Source organism: Myiozetetes cayanensis, unplaced genomic scaffold, assembly GCF_022539395.1.
Source record: "Myiozetetes cayanensis isolate MyiCay16 unplaced genomic scaffold, myiCay2020 scf1, whole genome shotgun sequence".
NCBI classification, from domain to species: Eukaryota; Metazoa; Chordata; class Aves; order Passeriformes; family Tyrannidae; genus Myiozetetes; species Myiozetetes cayanensis.
Window position 1 is genome coordinate 47,840,025 of NW_026086604.1, and position 17,189 is coordinate 47,857,213.

General features: G+C 36.9%; 1 protein-coding gene across 1 annotated transcript; it reads left to right on the forward strand.

Moving 5' to 3' along the window:
• Positions 1-21: 21 nt before the first annotated feature.
• On the forward strand, positions 22-15,340 carry NDC80 (NDC80 kinetochore complex component). Its single transcript, XM_050321603.1, has 17 exons — positions 22-137; positions 1,822-2,087; positions 2,511-2,597; positions 3,352-3,475; positions 3,602-3,774; positions 4,956-5,058; positions 5,885-5,974; positions 7,242-7,335; positions 8,443-8,549; positions 9,379-9,523; positions 9,795-10,000; positions 11,033-11,185; positions 11,451-11,540; positions 12,443-12,535; positions 13,964-14,094; positions 14,586-14,688; positions 15,049-15,340. Exons 2-17 carry the CDS (start codon positions 1,987-1,989, stop codon positions 15,169-15,171), a joined length of 1,923 nt encoding a protein of 640 aa, XP_050177560.1. The 5' UTR covers positions 22-137; positions 1,822-1,986; the 3' UTR covers positions 15,172-15,340.
• Positions 15,341-17,189: the final 1,849 nt, after the last annotated feature.

Genomic DNA, 17,189 nt, shown 5'->3' on the forward strand with positions numbered 1-17,189 from the left:
AGATGCTCCCCTCGCCTCCCTGTCCCTCTCCTCCCTCCGTGACGCAGTTCCCTGTGACGAGCCTCTGCGTGACGTGGTGGGCGGGCGGATTTGAATTTGAGCGGAGGAGGAGGGAGGTGGCGGTGCTGCTGCAGGAGGTAACGGCTGGGACGGGGCTCTCCGCGGTGCGGGCCTTTCCCTCTGAGGGGGGCGGGGGGGCTGCAGCAACAACAGCAGCAGCAACAACAACAACACCGCCCTCATCGTCGCCAGCCCGGGGCCGGTGTCCGTGAGGCGGTGGCGAGTGCCGCGCTGGCTGCCCTTGTTTCCCTCGGTACGGTTTAGACGCGCTGTCAGGGCGAGCGGTGGGAGCTGCGCCCGGCTCTGCCGCGCTCCCTCCCTTTTTATTCCCTGCTGGCGTGTTGGCTGCAGCAAACTCTGCTCTTAAATCTCTGCTCAAACTCTGCTCTTCTGGCATCCTGAGTTGTATTAGGAATAGTGTGGCCAGCAGGACTAGAGAAGTGATTGTTCCTCCTTACTCGGCACCGGTGAGGCCTCACCTCGAGTGCTGTGTCCAGTTCTGGGCCCCTCAGTTCAGGAAGGATATTGAGGTGCCGGAGCGAGTCCAGAGAAGGGCAACGAAGCTGGTGAAGGGTCTGGAGCACGGTTCTGATGAGGAGCGGCTGAGCAATGTGCGGTTATTTAGTCTGCAGAAAAGGCGGCTTGCGGGGGACCTTATCGCTCTCTACTGCTGCCTGAAAGGAGATTATAGCCAGGTGGGGTCGGGCTCTTCTCCCAGGCAACCAGCGACAGGAGGAGAGGACACGGCCTCAAGCTGCACTGAGGAAGGTTTAGGTTGGACACTAGGAGGAATTTCTTCACAGGAAGGGTGACTAGACACTGGAAAGCGCTGCCCAGAGAGGTAGTGGAGTCACCATCCCCAGAGGTGTTCAAGAAAAGACTGTATTTGGCACTCAGTGCTGTGGTCTAGTTGACAGGATGGCCTAGTTGATAGGCTGGACTTGATGACCTCAAAGGTTTTTTCCAGCCTCATTGAGTCTATGATTTGAGAAACTAGTCACTTGGTTGTATTTGTGAAAACACTCTGCCAGTGGTGGGTGCCTGTTGAAGTGATTGAATAATGTAGCTTCTTCCCCAGAGCCAGTGAAATCATGGATATGCTACTGTATGAACTGGCCCTGAGCTAAACCTCTAACGTGGTTTGTGAGCAGTGGAACTAGAAGCAAAATGAAACATAGTTTATATTGATAATGCGTTTGATAATGTTTTTAATGGAGGTCTTTTTGATTAGTTATAATTCAGTCACTTATGGCCGTCCCACAAATAAAATAGATCCTCTGTAGAGGGTGAAAGTTGGCAGTTTTTTCCCAGAGTTAATTCTATTTACTTCAAATTCCCACTTAATGTCGCGTTGGGGACAGTGGTATTAATATTCCAGTTTGATTTATATTTTGTGTGTGTAGTCTGAAGAGAGCCATAATATTATCTCAGAATACATTTTCCAGATATTGTGCTATGATACTGCAAGATCTTTTGCAAAATAAGTAAGCAGGCTAAGAATTAGCTGTTCAGGAGTAGATGAAGGGCTGAAGTGCTGGAAACAGTAGTCATGGTAGTGTAGCTCACTGCACTGAAAAATTTCCCAAGCCTTTTTACCTGTGGAACTTGTAGGTTAGAAATGACCAGATATAAAGAAAGGTAAAATAGTAGGTTTGGAACAAACACTGACACTTTCATCAGTAAAATAGTTTATTTAAAAGATTGTGGCTGCTCCTATGTATTTCTGGAGTCTAACATAATCACTTTTTTTTTTCCTTAAAGAAAATCCAGTATTTCTGTTAACTCCATCGCACTGTTTGATCCAATGTCCAGTTCTACTTGCTTACTCTGATCCTTCAGAAAATCATTGTGGAGTTTAAAAAGACAAATACTCTTAGATCCTGGATTTTCTCATACTGAGGGATTGTGATTTACAATTCAGTCACAATGAGGCGAAGCTCAAAGATCACTAGAAGCAGCGGTCGGCAATCTATGATGGCACTGAGAGTGCAGGACAACAATAAGATGGGTCTTCAAACACCTCAGATGTAAGTGTTGCTGATCACCTTGCTAAGAATAGCTACATAAAACTATATCTGAAGAGATTTACTTTGGTGTGAGTAGTAACTGGGAAAAATGGAAAAATGGTGAGAAGAAAGCTCCTTGCAGCCAAGGATGTTTGCACAAGTGCTCCAGTTCTGCAAAAAGACTTCCTGTAATCTTTTTGTGTACCTGTGACATGTTTCACATGGTAACACGTTTTCTAACATACTTGTTAGGTGGTGGCTGGGTGCCTCTATAAAAAATGCAGAAGTAGTTCTGATAATGGACAAATAATGCATTAAAATTGGTTGACTTTTCTAAGGTGCTGCTGCAATGAAGGTGCTTAAGCTTATAGGAGCGTGTTTATAGTTCTTGCATGAGCAAAAATGGTAGAAATAGTCACTTGAATCCTTCTCCATATTCCTCAGGATGGAAAAAGGTATGTTTGGGAAGCTGAGCATGAGCAAGCCTACACCTGCAACATCAGAAAGGAAAATCAGCATTTTTGGGAAGAGGTATTTATAACTTTTATTCTCTGCTCTGTAAATTAATACAACAATGCTCCCACATAATTTTGTCATTTTTTTCTCCTAACAGATTTTTCACTATAGGGAATAATTACCTGAGCCAGCAGACCTTCAGATCTGCCTTACTCTACTCTTTGGTCACTAAGCAATAATTCTGTGGAGTAAGAATTGCTTTGGGAGCTGTTTTTCCTTGGGAATGATATGCACTACAGACCTTATGAGCACCTCAATACATTGTCCTGTTCAAGGAAGAATGGCATCTCCAGTACACTCTGCCTTGGTTTCTTCTCTCTAAGATACAAAACTTCTAAAATTCTGTGATCTTTCTGCTTAGTTCACAATTTTCTGTGTTTGGATGTCTTGCAGGTATCTTTCATAGGACCCCACTGTTGCAGGGGTCTATTCCTTTTAAATATTTCTTAAATATTTTAGTATTTTCAGCCACCTACGTCATTTTATCTTCATCTCTGGAGTATTTTTTTGCTCCATAAAAATTTCTTTCAATAAAATGAAGAAGATATTCATCTAGGATGCAGTAATCCCTTTGTTGTGCATGTGCATTGTGGTTTCCAAGTTGATGATTTTACTCCAATCATCTTAAATACAGAGAACTTCACGTATCACTTTGCATAAAAAATGCAAAGGAAACATAATAATAGCAATTTTAGTGACTCAAACATTCAGAGAGGTGTTTTTTATAATATGTATTGTCACAAGACCTGTATTTACTGTTTGTCCTTAGAGCTAGCACGACTGGAGGGTCGCGCAACAGTCAGTACGGTGTGTTTGGTACAGAAAAGATAAAGGATCCCAGGCCACTCCAAGAAAAGGCGTTCATCCAACAGTGTATCAAGCAGCTTTGTGAGGTAACCTATTAACTTATTCTGAGCTATTATTCTGAGTCATAGACTATGCTAATAAAAGTACTTATTTCCTTGGTTTCAACTTCAGGTTCTATTTAGTGACTAATACACCATGTTTCTTTTTTGTAGTTCCTGGTTGAGAATGGTTATGCCCATAATGTTTCCATGAAATCGCTACAGTCTCCATCGGTTAAGGACTTTTTAAAAATCTTCACTTTTATCTATGGGTTTCTCTGCCCTTCTTATGAACTACCTGACTCAAAATTTGAAGAGGAAATTCCCAGAATTTTTAAGGAGCTTGGGTAAGATGATTATTTTTTAGTCTGCTGTGCTAAATAGATAAGGTTCTGCTTGACAGCTGGGGAGAATGGATAGGCTTCTTTATTCAGATGAGACTCGGAAAGTGCAATGTTGTGAATATTGTGCTTTGCTTTAGCTCTAGGTTTACTCTCCGATTTTTAGACTCTACTATGCATTTTATGTTCAAACTTGCAGAACTATAGGCTCTTGGAAACTTGCCTTGTAATGTAAAATTTAATTGATTATCTTGATTTGTATAAAGCTTTGAAAGACACAGTTTTCTTTTACAGACTTTTCTGTTCATGCTGTTAGAATCCAAGAACTAAAAATTCCAGAATATTGGATCCAGTTAATTTATTTTAAGATTTTTTTTTCCTGTAATCTCTCTCATTCTGCTTTCAAAGCAGGGTGTGCAAATAATGAAAATGACTGCTGAGGTGAAAAAAACACAAAGTAGCTGAGTGGTTTGCTTCTGAATTTGTTCAGTGTTTGGAATCATTAATGCCCCCCAATGCTTTCCAAGAAAGAAAATCGTTTACCTGTTGATAATGGGGAATTTTCAGTCTTATTAAGAGCCACCAATGAAGTGTATTTTACTTCTGTACATTTGAGTCCATGATGGTGTCAAAGCACCAAAGGACTCCTTAGATGTAGGGGTAAATCTGTTTCATTTCCTTCTTAATTAAATTAACTAAAATAAAATTTAATTCATATTAATCTGTAACATTTGAAACAGCTGACATAGCTTGAAATGTTGAAACAGATTACATTCTGCTGCACCAAGAGTGTAATCCTGGATACAAAGACTTATTCTGAGAACTTACTGTAAATTTTCTTTTTTGAGTTCAAGGGGCATCTGGATGACACTCTTAATCATATGGTTTAGTTTTAGGCAGTCCTGTGAGGAGCAGAGAGTTGGACTTGATGATCATTATGGGTCCCTTTCAAATCAAGATACTCTATGAATCATAAAGTGAGAAACCCATGATAATTGAATAAAATAGTGCTGTAAGAACTCAACTTATTTCCTTTGATGTACAGTGTAAACTACAATTGAATTTGGTCTTCCTTCTGTGCCTTCATCTACATATAAAGATGTGCTGCTTTGTTTGCAAAATGTGCTGGTTTGTTTTCATCACTGTTTGCCACAGCTATTAAAAATGTATTTTCTTTGGCCTTGTAGGTACCCCTTTCCTCTGTCAAAAAGTTCCCTGTACACAGTGGGAGCACCACACACCTGGCCTCAGATAGTGACAGCTTTGGTTTGGTTAATTGATTGTGTCAAGGTAACATTTGTCTTCCTTAAGTCAAATATTTCCACTTTTCAGCTTGGAATGTTAATTTCAGTAGAAATCTCATAAATATTTTTTACAAATCTCCTTGTTTGACACTTATGAAAAGAGAAAGGTAGGTGTTCTTACCTGTCATCTGGGAGCTAACCCTTAGCCTTTTTAGTAACTTTTAAACTGAGCTTGTCATGTTATATTTTTTTAAATGTATGTACTGGACAAATTCATGTATTAAAAAAAGGGGAGGAAATGCTGGCTTATATACATACATAAAATGTGAGAAGTTATTGGTTATCATCACTGAAGATTCATGGTACCTTCAGTGCATATCTTGTGACATCTGCCATCCTCTCCTAAATTTGAAGTCTAATTTTGAATTTTCAATTGTAATTATTCAAATGTCCTGTGATTGTTTTACAGAGTGGAGAGTATTGTGCTTGGGTGGGGGGCTAGTTTAGTTTTGGGGGGCTTTGGTGTTGAGTTTTTTCTTGTTGTTTTTTTTTTTAATAGTGGTGGCTCTTCTTGCTGCCAGCTCAGGTCTGAGTAAAATTTGGAATCTGTGACAGAAGTTCACCACTGCTGAATTGGGCACATGTGAAAATCCCATTCTTTATGCTGAAAAGACACATTTGGCTTAACAAGACAACTTGGCAGTGTTGAATGTCCAGTTCCTGCCTCTTCACCCGTGTGTTTAGTCAACTAAACACAGGCTGATTACAGCCTGCTTTGCTGAAATCCTAATCCAGTGTTACTCTGCTTCTTATAATGGACATGAAAACTAATGGATATCTCCACTCTTCGCATGTGCACCTGTGCCTTTCAGCTGTACACTGCCATGAGGGAAAATGCACCATCATTTGAGGAGGGACAGAGCTGGGGAGGAGAGACAGATGATGGAATTGTACATAATAAGGTATAGTAAAAATTAAATTATAATCAGAATTGTTCAGATTAATTTTGCCATATGATGTAACAACACAATTTAAATGTGACACAACAATTTAAACTGTATTCATAGATTCTGTTCCATTTTATATTTATAGGTTTCTCTAGGAAGTATTGTAGCCTTACATAAAAGGCCTGATCAACTAGTTTCCCAAGCAGGCATCATGGCCAGTCTGTTGGTGAAGACTGAGTATTAAACTGAGATGCCTTATTCTCCAAGTAGCTACTCTTTCCTTTCTCCTCTGTGGAGAAAGGGAATTATTATGCTGTTTGTTTATTGTTTTAGTAAGGTTTCTGGTACATTTTTGCTTTAGCACTCGAGTCTCTTGAGATTAACAGCAGTACAGCATAAAGATAGTGACTTAATTATAAATGTAGTGGCTTCTGCCAATATCTACTCAGTTTACTATATTAAATTTGGTTGTAAAGTTTAATTTCTGAGCAACAAAATAGGGTGGTAATGTAATTCAGGTGCTTAAAAATGCAACAGCTTGCTTTCTTTCTAATTTATCATAGATTATTAGAACTACTCAGACTTAACTCAATGTTAACTCACAGGAGGTGTTTTGGAAGAGGTTGCATAATGTGCTAAAACATTTAAATACAAAATTGCAAAAATCAAATTAAATCATAATTTTGGACTAAGATTACAAACTTGACAGTTGACGAGTAAAAATGCTTTTAAACTAAATGTGCACTTCTACAAGCGATATATATAGATATATATTGATACAAAATTTATATTACTGATGTAACTGCTTCTGAAAGATCTGTAATTTAACGTCTCAAGTGAATTCTTTTTGGGTAACCTTTCTTTATTTCCAGATCAACTCTCTGACATCTGCACATTTGAATTTCAATGGTCATATTTACTGAAGAGGTCTGTTAAACAGACCTACATTTTCCACAAACTAGCCTGAGAGATTCATATGCTTTAAGATAAAACAATTTTAAATATTGTATCTACTATCCTTGTTAAATATCTCAGAAAAATATAGTAAGTATTTCCAGACCTTTCTTAATGTGCATTATAGATGCCTCCTCCTGCCTGAATATAATCTGATGGCATTCTGTATTTAAAGGGAGGCAAAAAATTGAATTTTACAGAAGAACAATTGAAACAGTGAAATATCTTCTTTTATCTATTTAATTCCATTGATTGACTGGATCTAGACAATCTAGATATCTTACAGCCCTTTGAATTGTTGAGATGAAAGGTTTTAAATTTTTTTCAGCTTTTCATGGACTATGCTGTGAAGTGCTATGAACTTTTCATGAAAGGGAGAGATACTTTTGAAGAATTGGATGCAGAAGTGCAGTCAAAATTAAGTGAGTTTTCAAGTTTTAGTTATTTAATCGTCTTACTGGTTTCTTTTCTCCTAGCATCAGTTTGCTCTGTTTACAAGTGAAAATGATCTGAGATAAGGGAACTTGAAATTCCCAAGTACTGCTCAATTGCCTCAACTTAATTCTCTTTTTTTTTTTAATATATATTGCTGCTGATACAGAGGGGTGGGTCATGATCTGCTGTCAGCTGTACCTGTGTCACCCTGTTGTTTTTAATGGCTTTGTGACAGGAAACCAGTATACAGTTCTTCAGGTGCAAATTCTATGCAGATGACTCTTGTTTCTGTCTGACAAAGGTTAACATTAAAAAAAAAAAAAGAAAAATATTTTTGGAGGATGCAATCTGGTGAGTAAGAAAGCTCATCTTTTGAAAGCTCTGAAAAGAGTCTGCAAGAGTTCCAAACTCTGTTTTTAGGGTTTCAGCATGCACTTGTGTTTGTTTTCAGGGAGGTAGGAAACTGACTCATTCATTTCAGCAGCTACAGAAAAACAAACAGAATTTAAGAACCAGGAAGAAAAACATTTCTTATTTTCTGTACCCTTTTATGAAAAGTCAGACTAAGGACACTTTGGTTGCAAGCTGGAGACATCAGTTGGAGAGGAAAGAAGCTACCAGGCTGTTGGACATTAGCAGGAAAAAATAATCATGACATTGTTTGCAAAGACTAAGGGGCAAGTAAGGGAAAAGATGTCTCAGGAGACAAGGAAGTATGTAGATGAGAAAGGAGTATACAAGTCAGACTACCTTGAGAAGCTGGAACAGATAAAGCTTATTTAACGACCTCTATCCTTTTAGTGTGGGCTATATGAGAGTTTGGAAGCTCTTACTTCATGGAAGTAACTTTGAGCTCTTTTGTGACACAAGGACTAAGAAACTCATTTATCTTTGTTTGGGGATTTTTGTTTATTTGCTTTGTAATGAATGGGGTTTTTTAGTGGGTTTGTTGGTTGGGTGTATTGGGGTTTTTTTTTAGTGTAAAATGCCCAGATAATGGGTATTTACTCTGCTGAACTTAAAGTTCAGATTAGGTGGTGATAATTCAGTAAGATTAATTTATAACTCTACTCCCTTTTCTCCTCCCCCCCCAGAGGATTTATTTAATATAGATGAATTCCAGATGGAAAGTTTAGCAGCTGACAACAAAAGACTTCAGGAAGAGATTGCAAGACTAGAAAAAGAAAAGGAAAGTGAGCCGGTTAGTAAATTGTTTCTATCTGTTTATACGCTGGAGTTGAATTTTATATTATTGACCGTTATTGTCATTATTAAATGAAGATAAGTTATGATACATAACAACAAATGGAAAGTTATCTTCAGTGCTTTGAGATTTTAATTAAGCCAGGTTATTACAGACTGTATATCATTATAGTACAAGGCATTTTCTGTGGAGTCTTCAGTCTCTATTTGTTTGATAATGTGCAGGTATTTCCAGGTAAAAATGTCTTGTATTGACTGAAATCTTAATAAGGTACTTGAACCACTTTTTTTCCTGAACATCAACATTATCTTTTCCAATTGTGCTGTTATGAGGCGTGGGATTCAGTGGTAACAATACATTTTATGGAAAACATTTTACTTGAAAATATGGATTCTGCTTTTAGTACATCATGAGTTTAAAAATAGGTTAGTGGCTGTGCAGCTGGCAAGTGGAGACTCCTGCCAACTGTGCAAAATGTGCTGTTTGTATTTCCAGCTTTCCTTAACCTAGTTTTACCTGTTTTTTTGTTTTTTTTTTTATTATTCTACTTAAGTTGTGAATTACCTGTAGTAAGAACTTCCTCAACACAATGCCTGATGCAAATCAGACTCAAAGATGAAATGCAAGAGTCTTTTCAGCCTTCTTTGTTGTTATTTTAAAGATGCCTAACTTGACTCAGCTGTCACACAGAAAAAAATTTATTGAAGTCCTTTAATTTTATATTTATGCTATTGTTTTAAGCAGTTACTCTATTGTCTTGTCTGGAAAGTGAAGTAATTATTTTATATTAATCTAACAGTGGTTGTTCTTTTCACCCATTTACTAGGATCGTAGAGTAACACTACGAAATGTGAAATCGTCTCTTCAAGCAGATGTCCAGAAATACCAGGCTTACTTGGCTAATCTGGAATCTCACATAGCCATCCTTGACCAAAAAATGGAAAGTGTTACTGATGAAGTTGAGTCAGCAAGTAAGAAGGTCTTGGTCACAATTGGGATAGTGAAGCTAGAAATAGTTTTTAAATAATTGTAATTCTCAGCTTTAGGATCTCAGAGTGAGATGCTGCTGCAACTAAACTTTCCAAAATGCATTGCTAATAAAGAGGGGTTTTTTTGGCTAATATCTGTTTGTACACTAGAGTAATGAAATATAGATATTATTTACTCATAAAATACAAATGTTAGGTTGAACTACATAGGCTGGTATTTTACATCTGTTTCACAAATGTCTTTTGAACTTAGAATTGGAAGTAGAAGCAATGAAGCAGGAGAATGCCCGGCTCCAGCACATCTTTGACAACCAGAAGTACTCAGTTGCGGACATTGAGAGAATAAACCATGAGAGAAATGAGTTGCAGCAAACCATTAAAAAGCTGACTAAGGAAGTGGAAGCAGAAGAACATCAGCTGTGGAATGAAGAGCTAAAATATGCTAGGAATAAAGAGGCGGTATGTGAGAACCCCACTACACTGAGAGGTGGCTATCAGTTTTCATCATGCAAGCTGAAACTTGGGACTTGAACTATTGTTAACTTCTTTTCTAAATAATCTATCAACAGCGGGGATATATCTTAACAGGCTAAACTGCATCATAAGAGATGCAGCTCGAATATGCACCCTTGTCAGCTCTCTCTGCTATAGCATTATGACCTTTGATAACACAAGAAATTTCACATTAATGTTAAGATTTCGTAGGAAGGAAATAGTGCTTCGAATCAATACCTTTGCATGTGTTTAGGGCCAGATTAGTCCCTTATGTAGAAGTTCTAGTATCTTTTAATGGCCAAATTCAGTTTCTACAAACAGAATGAAAAGACGTAGTCTTGTAAGTGATGGGATTTAAAAGCTTCTGCTTTGCCACCTGGAGAACTAGATAAAAAGGTTTCAAATATATTTTGCATTTCACAGGGTCAAGCACCTGGTATTAACTTAAATTCCTCATGTGCAAGTATGAAGCATGAAAAAACTGGAAAAAATACTTAGGTTCTTTAGTGTTTGCATATAAATAGCACTCATTAATTAGAAATTAGTGTTTAATAAGCTTTATTTAGTATGCTCAAGTTAGTTTGTTACAAAGATATGTGGCTATATGGCATTTCCTGTCAAAACCAAAGAGAGAAAGCATGTCAACATGATGACTGAACTTTGGTTTAGTATTATTTTTAAACATGTTTTTACTTCCCCATCAGCTAGTCCTCAAAAAGCTGGGGCAGGAAAAACTATGGCAGATGAAGCCATTCAGTGTGAGCCATACACACTGAGAAACCTTGCTGAGCAAACTGAAAGAATAATAAAACAGCACTTAATCCAGCAAACTGCTGGACTGTCATTACATACAGCTCTTGAATACTGTGGTGTAACATGGAATTATGTCTGTATAGAGCAACTCAGGAACCTGTTTAAAGTACTATATGAATACTTTTTGCAAAGCTTTTCCCTTCTATCTCTTTTGTGATTTTTGCCCTCTTCTCCTCTGAACAGATTGAAATACAACTGGCAGAATATCATAAACTGGCTCGAAAGCTGAAATTAATTCCAGTAGGTGCTGAGAATTCCAAAGGCCGTGACTTTGAGATTCAGTTTAATCCTGAGGAAGGACCCAACTGCCTAGCCAAATATAGAGCCCAGATCAAGGTAAGTAGAGCCAACACCAAAGGCTTTGGTTATCACTCACAAAAAGATGTGTTTGGAAATGTTGGAAAGGTCTCTCACAATGAAACTTCATTGAAAAGCTTGTGTGATGAGTTGCCATAACTACACTGTAGTATATGAAGAAATTTTAGTGTTGGAGAATACAGCAGCCTAAACAAAAACAGGAGAAAGAAAAGATGTACTGGGGTGCATCTTAGTTCAAACTAACAAGTTGCATTAGCCAGATCTTCTTGTATGCATATTACAGGCTCCCCTTATGGAGATCATAAACCAGACAGAGGAAGATATTAGGAAAGCTACTGAACGGAAAATGTCTTTGGAAGATACTTTCGAACAGGTGTGTTGGTTGGTGAAGATAAAGAGTAAGATACCAAACATAATATCTGCTGGTCCCATTTGACCCTTTGGCATGGGTGGAGTATGGTGTGGTGGGCTGTTTTTTGTTTGGGTTTGGGTTTGTGGGGATTGTTTGGTTGATCAGTTTTTGGTGGTTTTTTTTTTTTTGTTGGTTTTTTGGTTGGTTTTTTTGGTTGGTTGGTTTCGTTTTGTTTTAGGGTTGTTGTTTTTTTTGAGGGCAAGTAAAGAGGGGAGGAAGCTGTGAGAAAATTACTTTAATTATGAGGGAACCCAAAGGTTTTTCTAAGAATTGGGGTCGTTTTCCACTGATTGAAATATTGTGTATTCCCTGCACTGAAGTTTATGCAGTTTATATACATTCGACCATAAACATTGGTAATATTTGTTTTTAATAAGTTGCCCATTTCAGTCTGTTGCGTGGCTTACCATCACTGGCAAATTGTCATCAGCAAGATTTGTAGCAATATTGGGTTCAGGGTGGATTGGAAGAAAGAGAATTTCATTCTTCTTCTACCTCGATTTTTATTACTGAACATGATGGCATGGAATATCCTTCTGGCCAGCTGGCCTAGCTGTGTGCCTTCCCAGCCTTTTGCTCGTCCCTACCCTAGTTAGTGAGGGGCTCTGGGAGGGATAGAAAGCTTTGGATGGTGTGCAAGCACTGTTCAGAAATAGCCAAAACATCGGTGTGTTACCTACGCTGTTTAGCGCCTTATCCAAAGCAAATCGCAATCCAGGCTGCTATGATGAAAGTTAATGCCATCCCAGCCTGGCCTAGGTTAACTTTTTTCTGGGCTACCAGGTGTTGTTTGTGATGGCATGGAATTCTTCTGAATTGGAATTCTTTTGAATTGTGTTTCCTTGGTTATGTTTTCATTCCAGGTGAATGCAATGGTAGCGGATGCGAAAAGCAGTGTGAAAATGCTGACAGAAGAAGCTGAAAAGCTGGATGATCTTTACCAACAGAAGCTTAAGGTAAAACTTCTTACAGGTTGATGACAATTTATCCTTAATGATATCCTTAATCTTTGTATTTATATATAAGGTTTTGGTTCACATTTTTGTTTGGACCTCTGCTCTTGCCTTCTTCCATTCCTCTTTCAGGACTTTTTTATTCTTTTTGGAAGTATTTGATTGCTACCTTAAATGAGTCTGTTTTCACTCTCTTGTAAGAGAATCTGGCATCATACTTTAGCGGATCCTATAAATCATGAAGTACTACATCCAGTAAAAAAAGCAGCAGCAATCATCTCCTGACCTCAGGACGTCTCAGAGCATGCGCTTGAAGGAGGACTAACAAAATCTGCCTTGCCAAATCACTTTGTATATAATGAATACATTTACAGGTTTTAGTAAACACGGTTAATTAGTTTCCTTAAAAACTAAGGAATATATTGATTGACTAAAAGCAAATTAAATGTTTTAATGATCTGAAACTCTTGCTTACTTTAGCTTCCTTCTCCAGCACAGGAACAGTCCTTAATCCCTTTCCTCACTTGTGGTTTAGCAACAAAACATAGCCCTGTTTAACAACTAAGTGGCTGCTTCGATACCTCCCAGCTTCTCTGACAGCATGGCTTTGGTGGGGCTGTGGTGCTCCATGAACTAAGTGTTTAGCATATATGCACTTGTAAATCCAAACTCCTGTGATGTAGCTGTGAAACAGGGCTGTTTTACTGCCAATAACTGCTGAGGTGGCTAAAGGCAAATAATTTAGTTTACTGTTTTCAAAAACATCTGAAAGTTAGCTTTTGGTCTATGCTGTTGCATAAACTTTTCTCTCAAGTTAAGCTCATAAAATACACAGTCACAACTGGATGTTTTTAATAAGACAAGTAATGTAATTTTTAAAATGCTGTCCATAAGACTTAAGTATTAAAATTATTTTGAGGAATCATGTTTCAGAATCTACCAGAATTGCATCTTGAGCTGATGGCACAATTTTGCATGGTTTTGTGGGTTTAATTGTATTAAATATAGTGTCAACACTGTCATTCTCCTTGAAGAGATGGTTACTTGGAATTTTTTACTCAAATGTGATTTTATTTTTTTAAGCTAGAAACAGTTGCTCATGATGTGCCATTTCTAACCTATTTAGAGTATGTAAATAACACTTTTTGAGATTAACTTTGAAGGGAAGATTGCTGCAACACAGACCTTTAAATATGGTTAAAGGAATAAAGAGAAGGTTAGGCTGATTCTAAGAGGAAGATGATAGAGAAAATACCTGAAACTTTATGTTTGGGAGGGATGTCCTTGGGGTTTTTTTCAGTTCTGAGCTTGGAGTTACTTTTGTGAATTCTGAATTCAAGCATCAGGATGCAATCAGGTAATATAAAGGAGGAAAAAAGTCCTAATTATTCCCAAGGTATGCAATTTTTTTCTCTTCTTCCCTTATTACAGGAAGTAGAAGAGGAAGAGCAAAAATGTGCAAATGAACTTGAAATGTTAAAGAAGCATAAACAATTACTCGAGAGTGGTGTCAATGAAGGTCTCAGTGAAGCCACAAATGAATTGCATGATCTCCAACGACAGTAAGACCCACACCTTCAAAGTTTCCCTAGTTTATTTTGGTTTTTACCGATATTCTCTTGAATTCTTACATAAAATTGTTTCAGCTTTTATCCATCTCATTCTACATTAATTTCACAAGTTAGCAACTCAAAGTTGTTTCTCCTCAACAGTATTTTGCTAGAATATTTGTCTGCTCTATCAGAACTCCTGTTTCCCATGTAATTTTTTATATATATATGATTATAATAAGGAAATTAGTTTGTTTCCTAAGTTATGTGACAACTAGATTTTATATGTTAAAGTTTGAAAAGATACTCTGCCTCTAAGGTGCAAGTGTTTCTTACTGGTCAGCACAATACAGTCCATTCTTCTAAGCTGAGTATTTATATACAAATCTAACTTCCTTCAATTTAATACTAATAGAAAAAAGAATGGGTAAACATGACAATAAATCAGATTCGATGATTATTTTGTAGTTATGGGCATGACTTTCTGATATCTTTATTTTTAGATATCAAGTTGTTGTGCAAACAACAACAGAAGAGAGCAGAAAAGCTGGTGACAACCTGAGTCGTCTTTTAGAAGTGATTGGTACTCATGTAGTATCTGTAGGGGTAAGTAAATCTGTAAATTTGATATTCAGAATCAAATCTCTCTAGAGACATATGAAACTGCAGTTAAACATAAGGAAATTGGAACTTACTGTTTCCTACAAGGTATTAGTTATTTAGCTGCTGCACTGAGTCTGTAGATTCTAGATACATTTTTGACAAAGCCTTTGGTGTAAATAATTAGAATTGATCATTAAATTTTAGCAGTTACATCCTGTCAGGTTTAACCTGCTTCTGATGTCTTTCAGAAAAGTGTTTAACTGAAATCACCTAACCTGTGCAATAACTGCTTAAAATGCTTTAGCAGAATCAGAGACTATGGACTGTGATAGACCTAATAAACTCTTTGTAACTCTTTTTCAGAAATACCTTGATGAACAGAATATGAAAATTGAGAGAGATTATGAAGAATTCATGTCCGAAGATCTATTGTCAGATTTGAACAGAATTCTAGACAGTTATAAAAAGAAGGCTGAAAGTCTGTAATTACTAAAAAAGTGAAGATGAAAATTTTGCATTTCTGAATGGTATGGGACCTTCTAAAAGGAGGGTACTTCTGGTGTTTAGCAGTGAAACTGGTTTTAAGTTTAAGGAAGTATTTATTAACTTCCTTTGTTTTGTTGACACAAATGCATTGAAAAAATAAAAAAAATTGCATTTTCTTAAAAAAGGCTTTGCTTACACTTCCCACTTACAATATCTTATATGCTTACAAAGATCTGTGACAGAACAAGTGTGGAACAACTGCATTTTGTTTTTTCTTTACAAACAAATAATTTTCTAGGAATATCAGTACAGCAGAAGTAGAGCTAACCTGTTAAAATAACAAAGGCAGAGTGGAATTTTGATGGAACCACAAGTGACAGGACAAATGCAGAGGGTATTGACAACTTGAAATACTGCTACTCAAAAATAACTAGTGGGTTTTGTAAATGTACAAGGTTGTTAAATGATAAGAGGCTTTCCCTTCTAGAGTATAGATTGTGCATTTCATTGTATACATATGCATTTAGGGCACATATGTGACCATAGTACTTGTACAGGAGTCTTGTGAATAGTCTGGAAAAAAAAAAAAGAATAGTCTGAAAACAAAGTTCTCTAGGTGCTTATGATCCCAGATAAAACTACACTGAACTTGTTGAAAATATATGCCAGAGATAGCTCTAAGCAGGACAACACAGGAATTCTGGCTGTATGTCTAATTATTGTAGGTTTGGCTGAAGTTAGATACATCAAAATGGTCTAAAATGTGTCTGCATTCTGTTTTTCAGCCAGTAGGACATACTCTATTTGATTTTAATTCCCCAGGAAAGTAGCAGTAAAATTAGAGTATGGGGACCTCCAGTCCGAAAACAGAGGACAAAATGTATCAGAGGAATGATATGTGGAAGTAATAATCTATAATCTACTTTGAATATCATTTTGTGTTAGGAAAAATAAAAAAAAACAAAAAAAAAAAAAAACAAAACACAAACAGTATTCGTGTCTTGGATGGTTTAGTTTTTGATGGTATTTCCTAATAAAAGTATTTGAAATATTTGAGTGTTGTTTTTAGAGTTCAGAGATAAATATCACTGATTCAAATATACAAAGTTTAAAACAACTTTGCAGTTGTTCAAAAGCTGTTAGCAGAAGATAGATAAAGGAAGTTGCTCCTTAATTCTATAAATGGATCCCTAGGACACATGACAACTTAATTTTGACCATCTGAACACAGACTGCAAATAAAAACTGAATTGTCTCTAATTCTAGGCTATTTTTGCAGAATGCATTTTAAATTCAGTTGTCCTTACATAGCGTGAGAATCTTCCAGTTCTGGTATGAGTATTTTGTTTCAGATATTATGATAATTATGGCATTATTTAAGCTTCTGATTTCCTGTTCTTTTGTGATACTCCAGAAGTTTAATTTGACAGTTCTAAAAGTTTTCTGGCAGGTGGGTAGATTTACTGCTTTCTTCTGTTTTCCTCTTTTTCCTTTTACCTTTACAAAGTCTTGGAGTTTTGGGGGTTTTTTCTGGTAACAGCCTAGTCCTTACTGAATCTCGGTTCCTTCGCTTTAGAAACGTTTTGCTTTTGTGATTTTAATAATACTTTTGCTATCTAAAACAATACTCCTCTTATTAAGAAAAACTGTAAACTCTACCATACAGAAGGGGTTATGCTCTCACTTGGCTGCCTGATACCTGTTTGTCTCTGCTTCTATAAATGACTGCTCTTGTGTTTATGAGCCATCTGCAAGTTCCTTCCCATATTGAAAGTAAGGTAGTTATTTTTTGTGTTCTGGAATATGGCTTTTAAGTTTAGACAGCAGGCCTTAGAACATAACTACTGCTCTTGCTTTTGCTTTTGTTTCTGTTTTTATCAGAATTTAAAGTCTTAATCAGAATGTACCATGGCACCTGCACATTTCAGTAGTATGAGTCATTTGTAAATTTTTGCTTTTGTATGGATACAGTTGCCTCATTTATTTTAAGTGTACCTTTTGTACAGTTTACTTAGCAT

Excerpts from the sequence above, each read along its gene's own strand:
- NDC80 (XM_050321603.1), top strand. The coding sequence starts at position 1,987 with ATGAGGCGAAGCTCAAAGATCACTAGAAGCAGCGGTCGGCAATCTATG. Across the intron at positions 2,088-2,510 it reads GGTCTTCAAACACCTCAGAT|GATGGAAAAAGGTATGTTTG; the intron begins GTAAGTGTTGCT and ends CATATTCCTCAG. Across the intron at positions 14,095-14,585 it reads TTGCATGATCTCCAACGACA|ATATCAAGTTGTTGTGCAAA; the intron begins GTAAGACCCACA and ends CTTTATTTTTAG.